The sequence below is a fragment of the Pygoscelis adeliae genome, unplaced genomic scaffold (genome assembly GCF_000699105.1).
Source record: "Pygoscelis adeliae isolate BGI_AS28 unplaced genomic scaffold, ASM69910v1 Scaffold227, whole genome shotgun sequence".
NCBI classification, from domain to species: Eukaryota; Metazoa; Chordata; class Aves; order Sphenisciformes; family Spheniscidae; genus Pygoscelis; species Pygoscelis adeliae.
In genome coordinates this window covers 4,734,424-4,746,146 of record NW_008825100.1, presented here as the reverse complement: position 1 = coordinate 4,746,146, position 11,723 = coordinate 4,734,424, and the positions used below count along the sequence as shown (strand labels likewise).

The 11,723-nt window shown below is 40.4% G+C and overlaps 1 protein-coding gene across 1 annotated transcript in view; it reads left to right on the top strand.

Annotated features, from left to right (window-relative positions):
- Positions 1-11,723, top strand: part of EPB41L5 (erythrocyte membrane protein band 4.1 like 5) — a 58,714-nt gene that overhangs the window by 39,647 nt on the left and 7,344 nt on the right. The window contains exons 17-18 of the mRNA XM_009327184.1: positions 6,433-6,599; positions 7,150-7,244. Of these exons, the coding sequence (XP_009325459.1) occupies positions 6,433-6,599; positions 7,150-7,244 (262 nt within the window). The remainder of the gene's footprint in view (positions 1-6,432; positions 6,600-7,149; positions 7,245-11,723) is intronic.

Sequence of the window (11,723 nt, the reverse complement as noted above, 5' to 3'; positions counted from 1 at the left end):
AATGCATAGCGGTGCTGGTACCTATGCTGTCCAAACCACCATGACCAGTCTCTGAGACGTGGGCCTTTCTGGAGCTTGAGACTGCTTTCTAGCAGAGGCTGGAAAATTGCATTTTGAGCTGTCTCTGAGATAAGGACAACGGACCCAAAGCTGACTATAGAGGGGGGAAAAAAACCTTTTATTACGAAGGCTCCGCATATCGTGCTGTTGATATTTAGTCTTTAAAGAAAAAATAACATATAGACCAGAAGCCACCCGTCACTCTTGCATTAAAAAGAGTATATGTATCTTTTTAATTGTGTTAAGGTTTTTCTTAATGATTGAAAGATTAATTTTATTTTTTTTTTTTAGCTGGGTTTAACTTTGAGAGCCATGCAGGAAGTCACGTTTGTAATAAAACTACATATGCAACTAGTGGGTTATAATGTGGTTTCAAAAATCTTAGAGAGACAGAGGATGGAACTGCCCCTCCTTTTGAACCATGATTATTTAAAAATATCTAAGATAGATGGTTGATCTGAAAACTAACCTTTTTTTTTTTTCAACAAGTCCTCTTCTGAAAAATATTGTTTGAAAATGGAACAGAGTTATTTTAATTTTTTTAAGAATAAAATTATCAGAAATCCTGAAAAGGCAAAGAGTAATTTTTTTTTTTTTGCTTTCTAGAAAACTTTTTTCCTTTTTTGCTGCTGTGCTCCAGTTGAAATGAAACAGAAATATTTCCTGACAAACACCAGCCTACCATATGATTCACAAAGTTAATTGTTAAGTCAGAGGTTAAGACTCCAGCTTGATGGCTCTTTGGTGTTCTTGGGGGCCTTTAACAACGTGAAGAACTACCTTTAACCTTGAACGCACTGTGTTTCCATGTGTTTTCTGAAGTTAGCTGCTTTTAAATTGCAACGTTCTTTTCCTATTTAAAAAATAAAAGAGGAAAAGTTGTGGTAGAGCGCTTTTAAAATTCACTTACATTTGGCTTTTAGGATAAAGAAGGTGTTTGAATGATTTTCAAATTGTTTGAATAAGTTTCAAATTGCCACAGAGCCCAGAAATACAAAAACATTGTTTTCAGATATCCAGCCCCAAAGAACCAAGAAAGTAAGTCTCAGCCAGGACATAACTTAATATTGCCCGAGATATCTTGGCCTCCTCACCCTTGCATCTGACAGGGAGAAAGAAATTGCTAATGAAATATGAGTCTCTATTTTACAACTCTGTTTAAAACAAAAAAGGATATGCAAGCTACATGTTAAAGATCTGTGGGATCTACAGAGGTGATTAGAGCAATCTGTTGTGCTATTTTTAGTTTTAGATTTTGCAAGGTGGATGTTGTAAACTTCTGGAGTTTACAACGTTTGTTGCAAACCTATTTGTTATTTATGAGGTTGCATAAGAATAGGCAAACGAAAACAGGTGTGTTAACTTTAAAATATCGTATAATTTCTGTGTAGATGAGGGAGGAGCCGCCACTAATTTGAGTGGAGGAATTTGGGGTAGTTTTGTACTTAAAATGCAGGAGAGTTGTTGCAATAACAAGTCACTGCTTTATTACAGAGTTTTAAGTTCAGATGTGCTTATGTAGTAGTCAGGCCACTGCAAGTAGTGGCTGACTCCTCGGATATCAGAGAAGTTTTGTGTAGCTATCATGGAATTAAAGAATAGTTGAGGTTGGAAGACGCTTCTGGAGATCATGTAGTCCACCCTCATGCTAAAAGCAGGGTTGAGTGGAGCAGGTTGCTCAGGAACATGCCAGCCAGATTTTGAGTATCTCCAAAGATGGAGACTTCACACCCTCTCTGAGCAACCTGTTCTGGTGTTTGACCAGCCTCACAGCAAAAAAGGGTGTTTTTTCTTGTGTTTAAGTGGAATCTCCTGTATTTCAGTTTGTGCCCATTGCCTCTTGTCCTGTCTCTGAGCTCGCTTGAGAAGAGTCCGGCTGTTGTCTTTATGCCCCCCATCAGGTTTTTTACACACTGGTAAGATCCTCCTGAGCTTTCTTTTCTCCAGGCTGAACAGTCCCAGCTCTCTCAGCCTCTCCTTCTATGTCAGATGCTCCAGACCCTTTATTGTCTTCGTGGCCCTTTGCTGCAGTCCCTCCAGTATATCCATGTTTCTCTTGTCCTGGGGAGCCCAGAGCTGTGCACAGCACTCCAGGGGTGTCTCACCAGTTCTGATTAGAGTCCTGGGTGTCCCAGCTGCCTGCAGTGTGCTAACTGCCACAGACTGCCCTGGGATTAACTGCAAGTTTGGTAATTAAAGCTTTGGCTAAAGTTTTCGTAGTAGATTTTTTGCATGACAGCAGAACTAGTTCAGATTCAGGACAGGGGAAGCAAACCTGGTTGCCTGAAATCCATCTACCTTTAGAATTGAGTGTTTTAGTATGGTATATGTTGCATGCTTTTGCCATGTGGCTTTGAATCTTCCATACATCTTGAGGGTCGATTTTGCTCTGTGCTGGGCTTATTTTAGTGTGACTTCCTTGACTTGGGGAGAATTATTATCCTGGTTTCCACTAGGGTAAGTGACAGCTCTCAATAGCAGACAGAGAAATTGTACCACACTAGTACCAACAACACCTAGCTGCATTTTTACAGTGACAGGTCACGTGCTCTAGGAATAGCATTGAGGAAACACATGGATGTCTTTCTAAACAGTATGGTGGTGACAGATCTTTGCTTAATATCCACAAAGGTTCTGCAGCCAGCACCTTTTCCTAAGGGTGTTTCCTTTCCTGTAGTTGTTGACTTGAGTATATTATGCTATGTCAGTATTTGGAATTATCTTCAAACAAATGGGAGACAGCAGAAGTCTTGAAATATGGGACTCAGCCTGCTTGATTAGAAACTGAATGCACGTGAACAGTCTCCATTTTTAGGATCATACATCCCCAGGATTTTTTCTTTTGCTTTCCTCACTTTAAATGGAAAAGGAAGTTCTTTTTTCTGAATATTTTGTATTTTTGTTTAGGAAAAAAAATAATCTGAAAAGGTGACAGGCTTAAATTTACTACTCTTCTTACCTTCAGGTACAATATTGAATGCCCCAAAATGAAGGAAATGAACAAAGAATGTCATACTATTGTACTACCTTGCAGAGTCAGTGTGAGAAACTATGCTGTGTCACTACCAGTTTGAAAAAATAAATTAGCTTGTATGGTGCTTCATGCTGTTTCAAGTGAGATTACTTGCAAAAGAATTATCTCTTTTGCAAGAGACTTGGATAGTTACTGTATTTTGCAGATTGTATCTCACAAACTAGAATGAGGTATTGTTTTGCTTTTCAACTAGGAAATGAAAAAAAAAATCATACCCTTTGTAACTGACAGCTTTCTCAGTCACGTTATGCATTGTATGCTGTATGGTACGTACTAGTATCAATATATTTGTCAGGCAAAAAGAAGAAATAATGCAGTAGCTAACTCCCTTAACTGTGGGAGTTCCCTGAGCATGTAACGACTTCTGTTTGATTTATTAGTGGGCTGACAAACCTTTCCATGCACTAAAACCCTTTGATTATTCCTACATTCATAATGATTTGTATGGCTTGAACTCCTGGTATCATTTATCAGCTTTTCCCTCAGAATATTTCTTAACATATGCTGATGGAAGTTGATTCTGAAGACACAAAGCCTGGCACTTACTACTACGCAAAGTTCAAATATCCGTTTGTATGTGGGTAAATGCAGGAACGTGGATAGCTAATGCCCGTTTCATTCTTGAGTACTGCATACTGACTATTGTAGAAGTCCTACTTTTCCTGGGAAGCCTTTTATTATTTCCCTTATGATTGGCATGACAGTTCACCAGCGTTTTGTAAGAGAAGTCAGAAATTCTGTGCAGTGATGAAAATGAAGTATCTTGTGCTGTTTACTTCCGTAGTCTGGCCATTTATGAAGGCTGCATGGTAGACTTCCTGCTGGTGCTTTGAAGAGGGTGAAGAATCTTGGGTGACCTCGAACAATTTAATGCTCTCTGGGGAATTCGTCTTTTGTGCCTGCAAATTCCAGTGGCTGAGGGTCTCCCTAGTATGACTTTCCTCATGACTCTGCCTATCTCAGGGTGGCTGAGTAGGTGTTTCAGTGGGTCTGAAGGCAAAATGGGGTCAATTCCTACTTGAATCTTGGCTTAGGAGGCTTCCCTTGGGTCTGCCTAAAGTTCGTTTAGTTTCCTTGAGACCCTGCTGTGATGCAGGGGTGAAGCTGCTGGGACTCACCTCAGTTGTCCTTGCTACCTCAGCTGTCCTCCATCCCGTGGCACAAATGGCAGTAAGGTTTTCTACAAACTTTCATCACCTTAGTGTAAGTAGTATGCTGCTTTTGGAGCAACACTAGACATTGCGTGTGCCATTTGAATATGCCGCCAGATTTCAAGACTGCCCTTATCTCTAGTGGGCTGGTTTTTGAATGAACTCTCTTGTCTGTCTAGTAAATGTTACTGCAGTTGTCATAGGGGGGGAAAAAAGGCTAGTGTAATTATCCTAGCAATTTTCTAATGAAGATAAATTTCATTTTTCACGCATTTTCTCTCCACTGTGCTGCAATGCTAAGAAATGCATTAGAAGATTACAGCACAAAGAAGAGTTACTGGTGCTCTACATCACCTCTCTTATGTGGAGTTCGTAGGAGCTTATACCTAGTTCCTTCAACATGTCATGGCATCAGCACCTCTCTGTGCTGCAGGCAAAATCTGAACTTCCTACACTGGTTGTCATATTAAACATTATTAAACATTAATATGTTTTTAAACATACTAAATATTACAGAAAACTGTCAGCAAATAGGAAGAAAAGTGTTGGCTTCATGTGAAGATTATAAAACATTTTCACTTTCATGCATAGGCATCCTCTGATAGTAAGGTATGGGATTCAGTCTCACTTTCTTTGTTGCCTTACTTGGAAGAGCATCTATTCCTGCCTATTTCTTCTAATAATTGAAATTCTATGTATCCATCATTCCCCCTTTGCAAGACTATCTGCTGCTTGCCATTTCCCATTATGGGTGCACAGAGAGGCTGTACAGTAGGTTGAAAAGTTTCCTATTATTTGCTTTGCTAGTAGCTTCTTATTCCACCGCTTTAAGAGAATCAAGCAAGTGACCTCAGATTGCCTCATGGCAATTAATTGTCTTAAGATGATTTGTACATTATTAGCACTAAAACAGTGACATCCTGCAATCTGTTTCCAGAGGTATATATTTAACATTGGAAGGATTCTTTTGGGTGCTTAAGCTGGAGGGAGGAGTTTTTCCCTGGAGCCACTAGTGACAACAGGGGACTGCTTCCAAATTCCAGGGGCTGAGGGAGGCAGGGGGCATTAACCTGTTAGCGATAAGGGAGAAGCTGGTCTGAACTGTCAAGTAGGAAGCATCTCTGTCCGTGCATAAGGGTAAGTTTTCTTGTGGTGGACACTTGCTTGGTACCATTGTTCTCGTATTTGGGACAGGACTTTGAAAAGTGATAGATTTTTCTTCTTAAACCAATATTGCAACCAAACTGTATGTAAGTGTGATTGTTGATTGAAATGGGTGACAGTCAAACTGCAGTTGTGTGCGCAGGTTGTCTGATTAACCATCATGTTCTGCAGCAGCTGTTTTTTCCATATTCGTTACAGTTTTCTGTTAGGATGGCTTTAGCTGTTCCTGAACTTCGAAGAGAGATGAGATTCCTGACTGCACAACATAAGCATCATAGTATAACTTTTGGTTTTGTAATTGTTTTTCTATTTTCATTGGAAATACAGATGGCAGGACAAAATAAAAAGGAGACATTTCCATTAGAAAGCAAAGGAGGTGAAACAAGTGATCCTAACAGGGTACAGAGTACATGCCGTGGTTCACTTAAAATATTGTGACTGCTAAGGTTTCATTCATGTCTCTGCCCAAGTTAACAAAACTGAAACTAGTTATAGGTATGCCTAACCATAACATAGTGTCAATGCAGACCTATGCAGTGCACCCTTCTGCCCTCTATTCTGCTTACAAGTGTTGGGCAAAGTGCTGTACAAGTAGCTTTTTGTGAACAGTATCAACTTCCCTTCCCCTAATTTATCTTTTTCTCTTGTAAAAATCCTAAAGTGTACCTTGACTTTGTTAGAAAAACTTCAGATGTTTGTTCCAAAAAGTGTATTTAATGGATAAAATCTTCCCTCCTCCTCTCTTCTCTTTTTCCACTGCTATGTGATGAAGCAGCAGGCAGTGTGGACCTGTTTTGTTATGAAGTCAGTTCTTCTACAGACATGAAATGTTCCCTTTTTTTTTTTTTTCAAACTCACTGAAAGCGAATGTCTATTAGTTACCTGAAACAGTTTTTACAGAATGTGTCTGGTTCCCAGAAGACAGCTTGAAAAAAGAGATTGCGTGTGTTAAAGCTTTTTCTTGTTACAGGAAGAGTGGTAACATCATTCTGCGTATCTGTGCCCATCTTTCTGCCTTTGCAGTGTACCTCTTGTTGATTTGCTAGACAGCACGGAGTTGCCAGAAACTTGTGTTGATGATGCCGTAGGCCGTCCAGTTGTTGGCTTGGCAACAGGAGATTCAGAAGAGGCTGTTAGTTGCCCTTATCCTGGCACAAAGGAAACGGCTGCTGAAAAAGCAGACTCTGATCGTAAGCAAACTTAAGGATTTTTCCCTATTATCATGACGTGTGGGGTCCAAGTTAACTGATTAGGTTGTTAGGAGGTTTTTTCCTTACAAAAATCCAGAAGTGTTTTAGAAGGCTCCCTTAGATTATATGCCTAAGGACAGTTTTGCCCACCACTGGGACAACAAAGTCAGTCAGCTCTCCCCGTTTCAGCTGGAAGCAGCTCATTTCCAAGGACAGAGGTGCAAGGGAAAAGTTACAGTTCTTCATGGGATCTGACTTTAGCCACAAATACAGTGAAGTGCAACCATCTGAGCAATTAACTCTTGCTGCTTGCTCGTTCGCTGTGAGGATGGCTGGGTAAATGAACTTGCAGCAGTGCAGAGTGTTGTGATTAGGTACATACAGTCTGTAGGCTTGAAAGTTGCATTCAAGGTTGAGCAAGTAGCTTCCCTGTCCCTGTGCTTTTTTCCACAACTTTAAAACCATATAATTAGTACTCAGGAAGAATGCAAGTTACAAGTCAAATAACTCCACAGTGACATTAGGAAGATATCTTTTCTGTCTTTTTCAGCATTTGAAGACGCATTCATAAAACTGAAACAGCTGGAGACAGAGCGCAGCAGCCCCGTGCCAGCCGAGCGTCCCAACGTAAACATAAACATACAGGTACTTGGGCTTCATTCTTCCTGGCAGAGTCGCTGAGTTTTGTTCAAATCATTCTGAACAGTCTTCCACTTACCTTGAGCCGTTTGCAAGATTTTTAAGAATACAAGTGAGTAATGTTGGGGATAGTAAAGGAAATACAAATGCTTTGTAACATATAAACCTGCGTATGACAGGGCAGTGAGATAAAGATGGGGGGCAGAGGGGCATGTGTACATATGCAGACTGCAGCCTGGTGAAATTTTCTAAAATCAATGGGAGTAAAAGGCATAACCGCTTGAAATGTTCCTCAGTTGTCTTTATCTGTAGGTTCCCAAGTGTACGGTGTTGTATAGTTCACCCTCGTTTTTGAGGGGGTGAGCTGCTTTCCTGGTGTTTTTCAGTTGCCTTTGGTAACCTTCCCAGAACATTGTTTTGACGTTTTGTTTTGAGTCAAGTTTGCTGGTGATCCGTCCCTCCTGTTAAGTAACCAGTTTTTACCTGCTCTCTAAAGTAGGTGTTAGTGCTCTGTGGGTTTACATAGAGAGGAGTGATGTGGTTTGATTTAGTGCTCTCATAAATCCTTTTGAGGAAGTCAGGCTGCATTTCCACGGGCAGCTGAGCCAAAGTACGAGCTTCAGTGCCCTGAACAGGGCGAGGGCTCTCTTCTCCCTCACTCCTTTTTGCTCTTCCTTCCCCGGCTTCCTTCTCTCCTCCGTCACCTCCAGGAATCGTTGCATGTTTCAGTGAACCAATGTAGCCTACAAAATGGCAAACAAAAATTTTTTTGCCTTTTTTGTTTTGAACTTTTTGTTAAGGTGTTGGGTTTTTTTGGTTTTGTTTGTTTTGTTTTTTTAAGTTGTTAAATCATGAGCTAAATAGGTTCATGGAAGGGGTCAAAGAAATGCCAGAGCCATAGTGAAAATAAGTAGTGTTGCTAGAAGGGATGGAGAGGACGGGAATCCTCCCTTACAGCAGCAGTGAACTTTCATAGATTCCCCGGTTATCAGACAACTGCACCCATGCAAGATACTATTCTTTTTTTTTAATGAGCTTTAAAAAATTTGGAATTTAGATTTCCCTTACTCTGCTTCCCCCGGTGTTAAAGCTTTAGCGCTTTATTGCATTTTGAACAAGCAGAGAGAGTAAAACACCTGGCAGTGTTATCTCTGTTTGTACTACCCTCCCTTGCAGGGAGGCCCGAGGATTTATCTAACTTTCGGTGAAGCAGATATGATTTTTCTTGCTCCCTCAATAGTAAAATGAACCGGGTGCCAAGAGAGGTGTTCAGCAGTACGTGTTTGGGCTGAGCCCATTCCTGAGCATTTGTTCCCCCGGCTCCGTGTGAGAGAAGGCTGCTGCTTGGTATGCTTGGTGCTGCAGGCCGTTTGGCTCATGTCCCCTTTAAGGACTGTTGTCAGGGATGCCTTGTGCACCTCTCTGCTTGGTGAGTGCATTACAAAGATTACCAGGTCTCTAAGAAGATTAGTCAGTAGCCTATAGGTCCTGTTATGCCGAAACACTGCCTCCGCATAAACTAAAGCAAATGAGCAGAGTTTATTTCAGAATATTTTTGCCGGTTGAGCTCCATTTTAGTTCAGTCAAAGAGGGGAAAAAACATTTAATTGGTTAAATAGAGAGAATGGAGCAAAAGTGTTCTAGCGGTTTTTAAATCGTGGCTGATATATAGTAAGCAAGATAAGATTCCTGTAATGAGCTAATCTAACAAACAGCGGCCAATACAGTACAGTCACAGTTATCCAGCTGCTGTCGTATGAGGTGCCAAGTAACTTTGGATATTAGAGGTTACAGATACTGGGGTGGTAGTAACCTGATTAGAGAGCAAGAACATTTGCATGACTGAGAAATACGTGATGTATGGATCAACAGTATGCCAATATGATTCTTTCTTTGGGTAAAAGAGACTTCAGCTTTCAAGAAGGGAGTGCAAATTGTATTATGAAAACATAAGAGTAGATCATCAGTGGTTTTCCTCGGGCAGAAAAGACTGAATAAAGCTTTTCAGCCTATGATGTAGCTTACCAAGAGGTCACTTGAGAGTGTTTGTTTAAAAAGGTAGACAAACATTAGAGACTGTCTTTGTATACTTTAAATTCTGTATGCTTCAAATTGCAAAAACGTGTAGGTTACAGTAGCACCAAATGAGCATAGCCAGTTGTGATTAGAGATGAAGGTTTATGGTTTGGAAATGAGTCCTGAAAAAAGCGACCTAAGAATAACTATTAAAAACACTTTGTTTCCTGCTTTTGAAGGCTGCTTTAGAAAAAATTTCCACTTATGGTGTTTGTTACAAAATGTACCTATTGGCTCTCCTCCTGCTTACTTCTGTTCGTAACCTATTTGTAAAAGCGGTGTTTATGGCACCTTCTTCTGACTGAACTGAATGGGACTGCAATATATCCACTAAAACCTTGCAGTGAGCTTAGATCCTGGAGCTTGCTGTTACCTCAGATGAACAAGTGTTACAGTGTTCTCTCTGAAAGTGTGTGATTACAAATTTCAGCATGTCTCATCTCCCTGAAGTTTTACCAGTGCATAAGATACCTACCTATGTAGAAACAGTTATAGCACATAAAAGGTTTGGTAAAATGCATCGGGGGAAAGCATTAGCCTTTCTGCTTATGAAGGCAGAGCTGCATCGTGAACTTCTTAAGTGACACTGTCAAATGCCAATGAACTGCTCACTTCAGCTTTGTTAATTAAAAATCTTGAACTATTTTCCATCAGGGGTCAGAGGTGGCCTGACAATCATCTTTACATAATTCTACACTTGCAATCAATCAATCTTTATTGATTTCTTTGATAGGGAAATATTTATCTAGCTATCCGTGTTCTTTCAGAGAAAAAGAGAAATCTTTCTAGAATGAGAACTGGGAAGGGGCGAATGAATGGCTTCATTCTTCACCGCTGCTCCCTGCCAAAATCTGTTGGGATGGAAGAATGCGACTTTGTCCTTTCCCAGCTTTCACTAGTGCAGTGACCAGATCTGACAAAAGAGAGCAAATAGCTCTTAAATACACCGACGCTCCACTTTCATCAGCTTCTGAAGCGAAATGAACAATGAAAAGTTCACCCTGTTTGCCCGTGTTCGAAGTCTGCTCCAGAGTCAGAAATGCAAGGACGTGAGGGTTTTCTTTTTCTGAATTCATTGTGATCTGTAAACATGTGGAAGTTGCTCCAAAATGTGCCTGTATTAGACTCCATCTCCCTGCACAAAGTAATGTTTCAGTGGCACCAGGAGCGCTGCTCAAAAGCACAACGGATTGGGATCGCACACCCTGCTGCTGCCTTCAATCTTTCCTTCCCTTTTTACATCGCTGTCTAGCTCCATATTTGATTGAAGAATAGAGCACAAATATAGTTTGTCTAGTACATGGAAACAATAAAAATTCATAACGAGCTAGAATATTGACAAACCCCAGCAGCTTTACTGTTTTATGTGACAACTGAAATGTCAGTTAGACATCTTGAGGCGTTATCAGGTGCCAGATGCTTTCCCCTCTAGCTACATGCTCTTTCCATTAAAAAACCCAGTAAAACACCAATGCTTTTTTCAAGCACAAAATAGAAAGGATTGAGAAAAATGTATCTTCAATATTGATGGAAATACTTCCTTGGTGGTATAGAACTTATACTTAATTACATTAAAATATTTCCTAATAGTACTAAACTTTTCAAAAGTTGGGAATCTAATCACTAATAGACTAGAGTGACCTAATTAAACTGGTTGTTCAGGTGGAGGAAGCGGAGAGGAAGTTTAACCACACAGTGGTGCTTAAAGCACCAGTGTACTCATGTGCTCAGTTAAAATAATCAAATTTACTATATCACTGGTACTGGAATAATGCATTAGAAATTCTGTGCAGGGACTGTTATATACAGCATCTGGTTCGGTGAGGTCCAGCGTAAGGCTTTAAGCACAGTTGGATATGCAACTGTATAAATAATAATAATTCAGTTTTAATTATTCCTGACTTTTGGCAATTCCAGCAGCTTCTCTAAAATAAAAACACTTATGTTTAATGATTAATTGTTTTGTTAGCCTTCGTGAATTATGTGCGTCTCTCAATATCTGCTAGCAGTAGTCGTTAGCAACACTGGTTGTTGGTCCTCATACCTTTTTATGTGGACAGTGACCCTTGACCATTTTGCAAAGTTCATTGCTGACTAGGGTCAAAATTTTAAAACGGGTTCTCCTTTAGATGGTCTCATAAGTTCCTATTTGGATACCCCGAAAGGTGGATTAGGGGGAGACAAGAAAAGGAAATGTTTTTCCCCTCTCTAAAGACCAAATTACCTAGAAGTTCTCACCAGCATTTCCAGTGAACGAAAAAAGCCAAAAGTGGATGGAGAGCTGTGTGGGGGACAGGAATTCACCTCTTTTTAACTTCTCTCCCCGCTCTCTCTCTGTGCGACGGACTTCATTCCTTCTGGACACGCTGCAGTTCGTGCAAGAAGGAGTGCAGCAGGATTGTGCCTGCT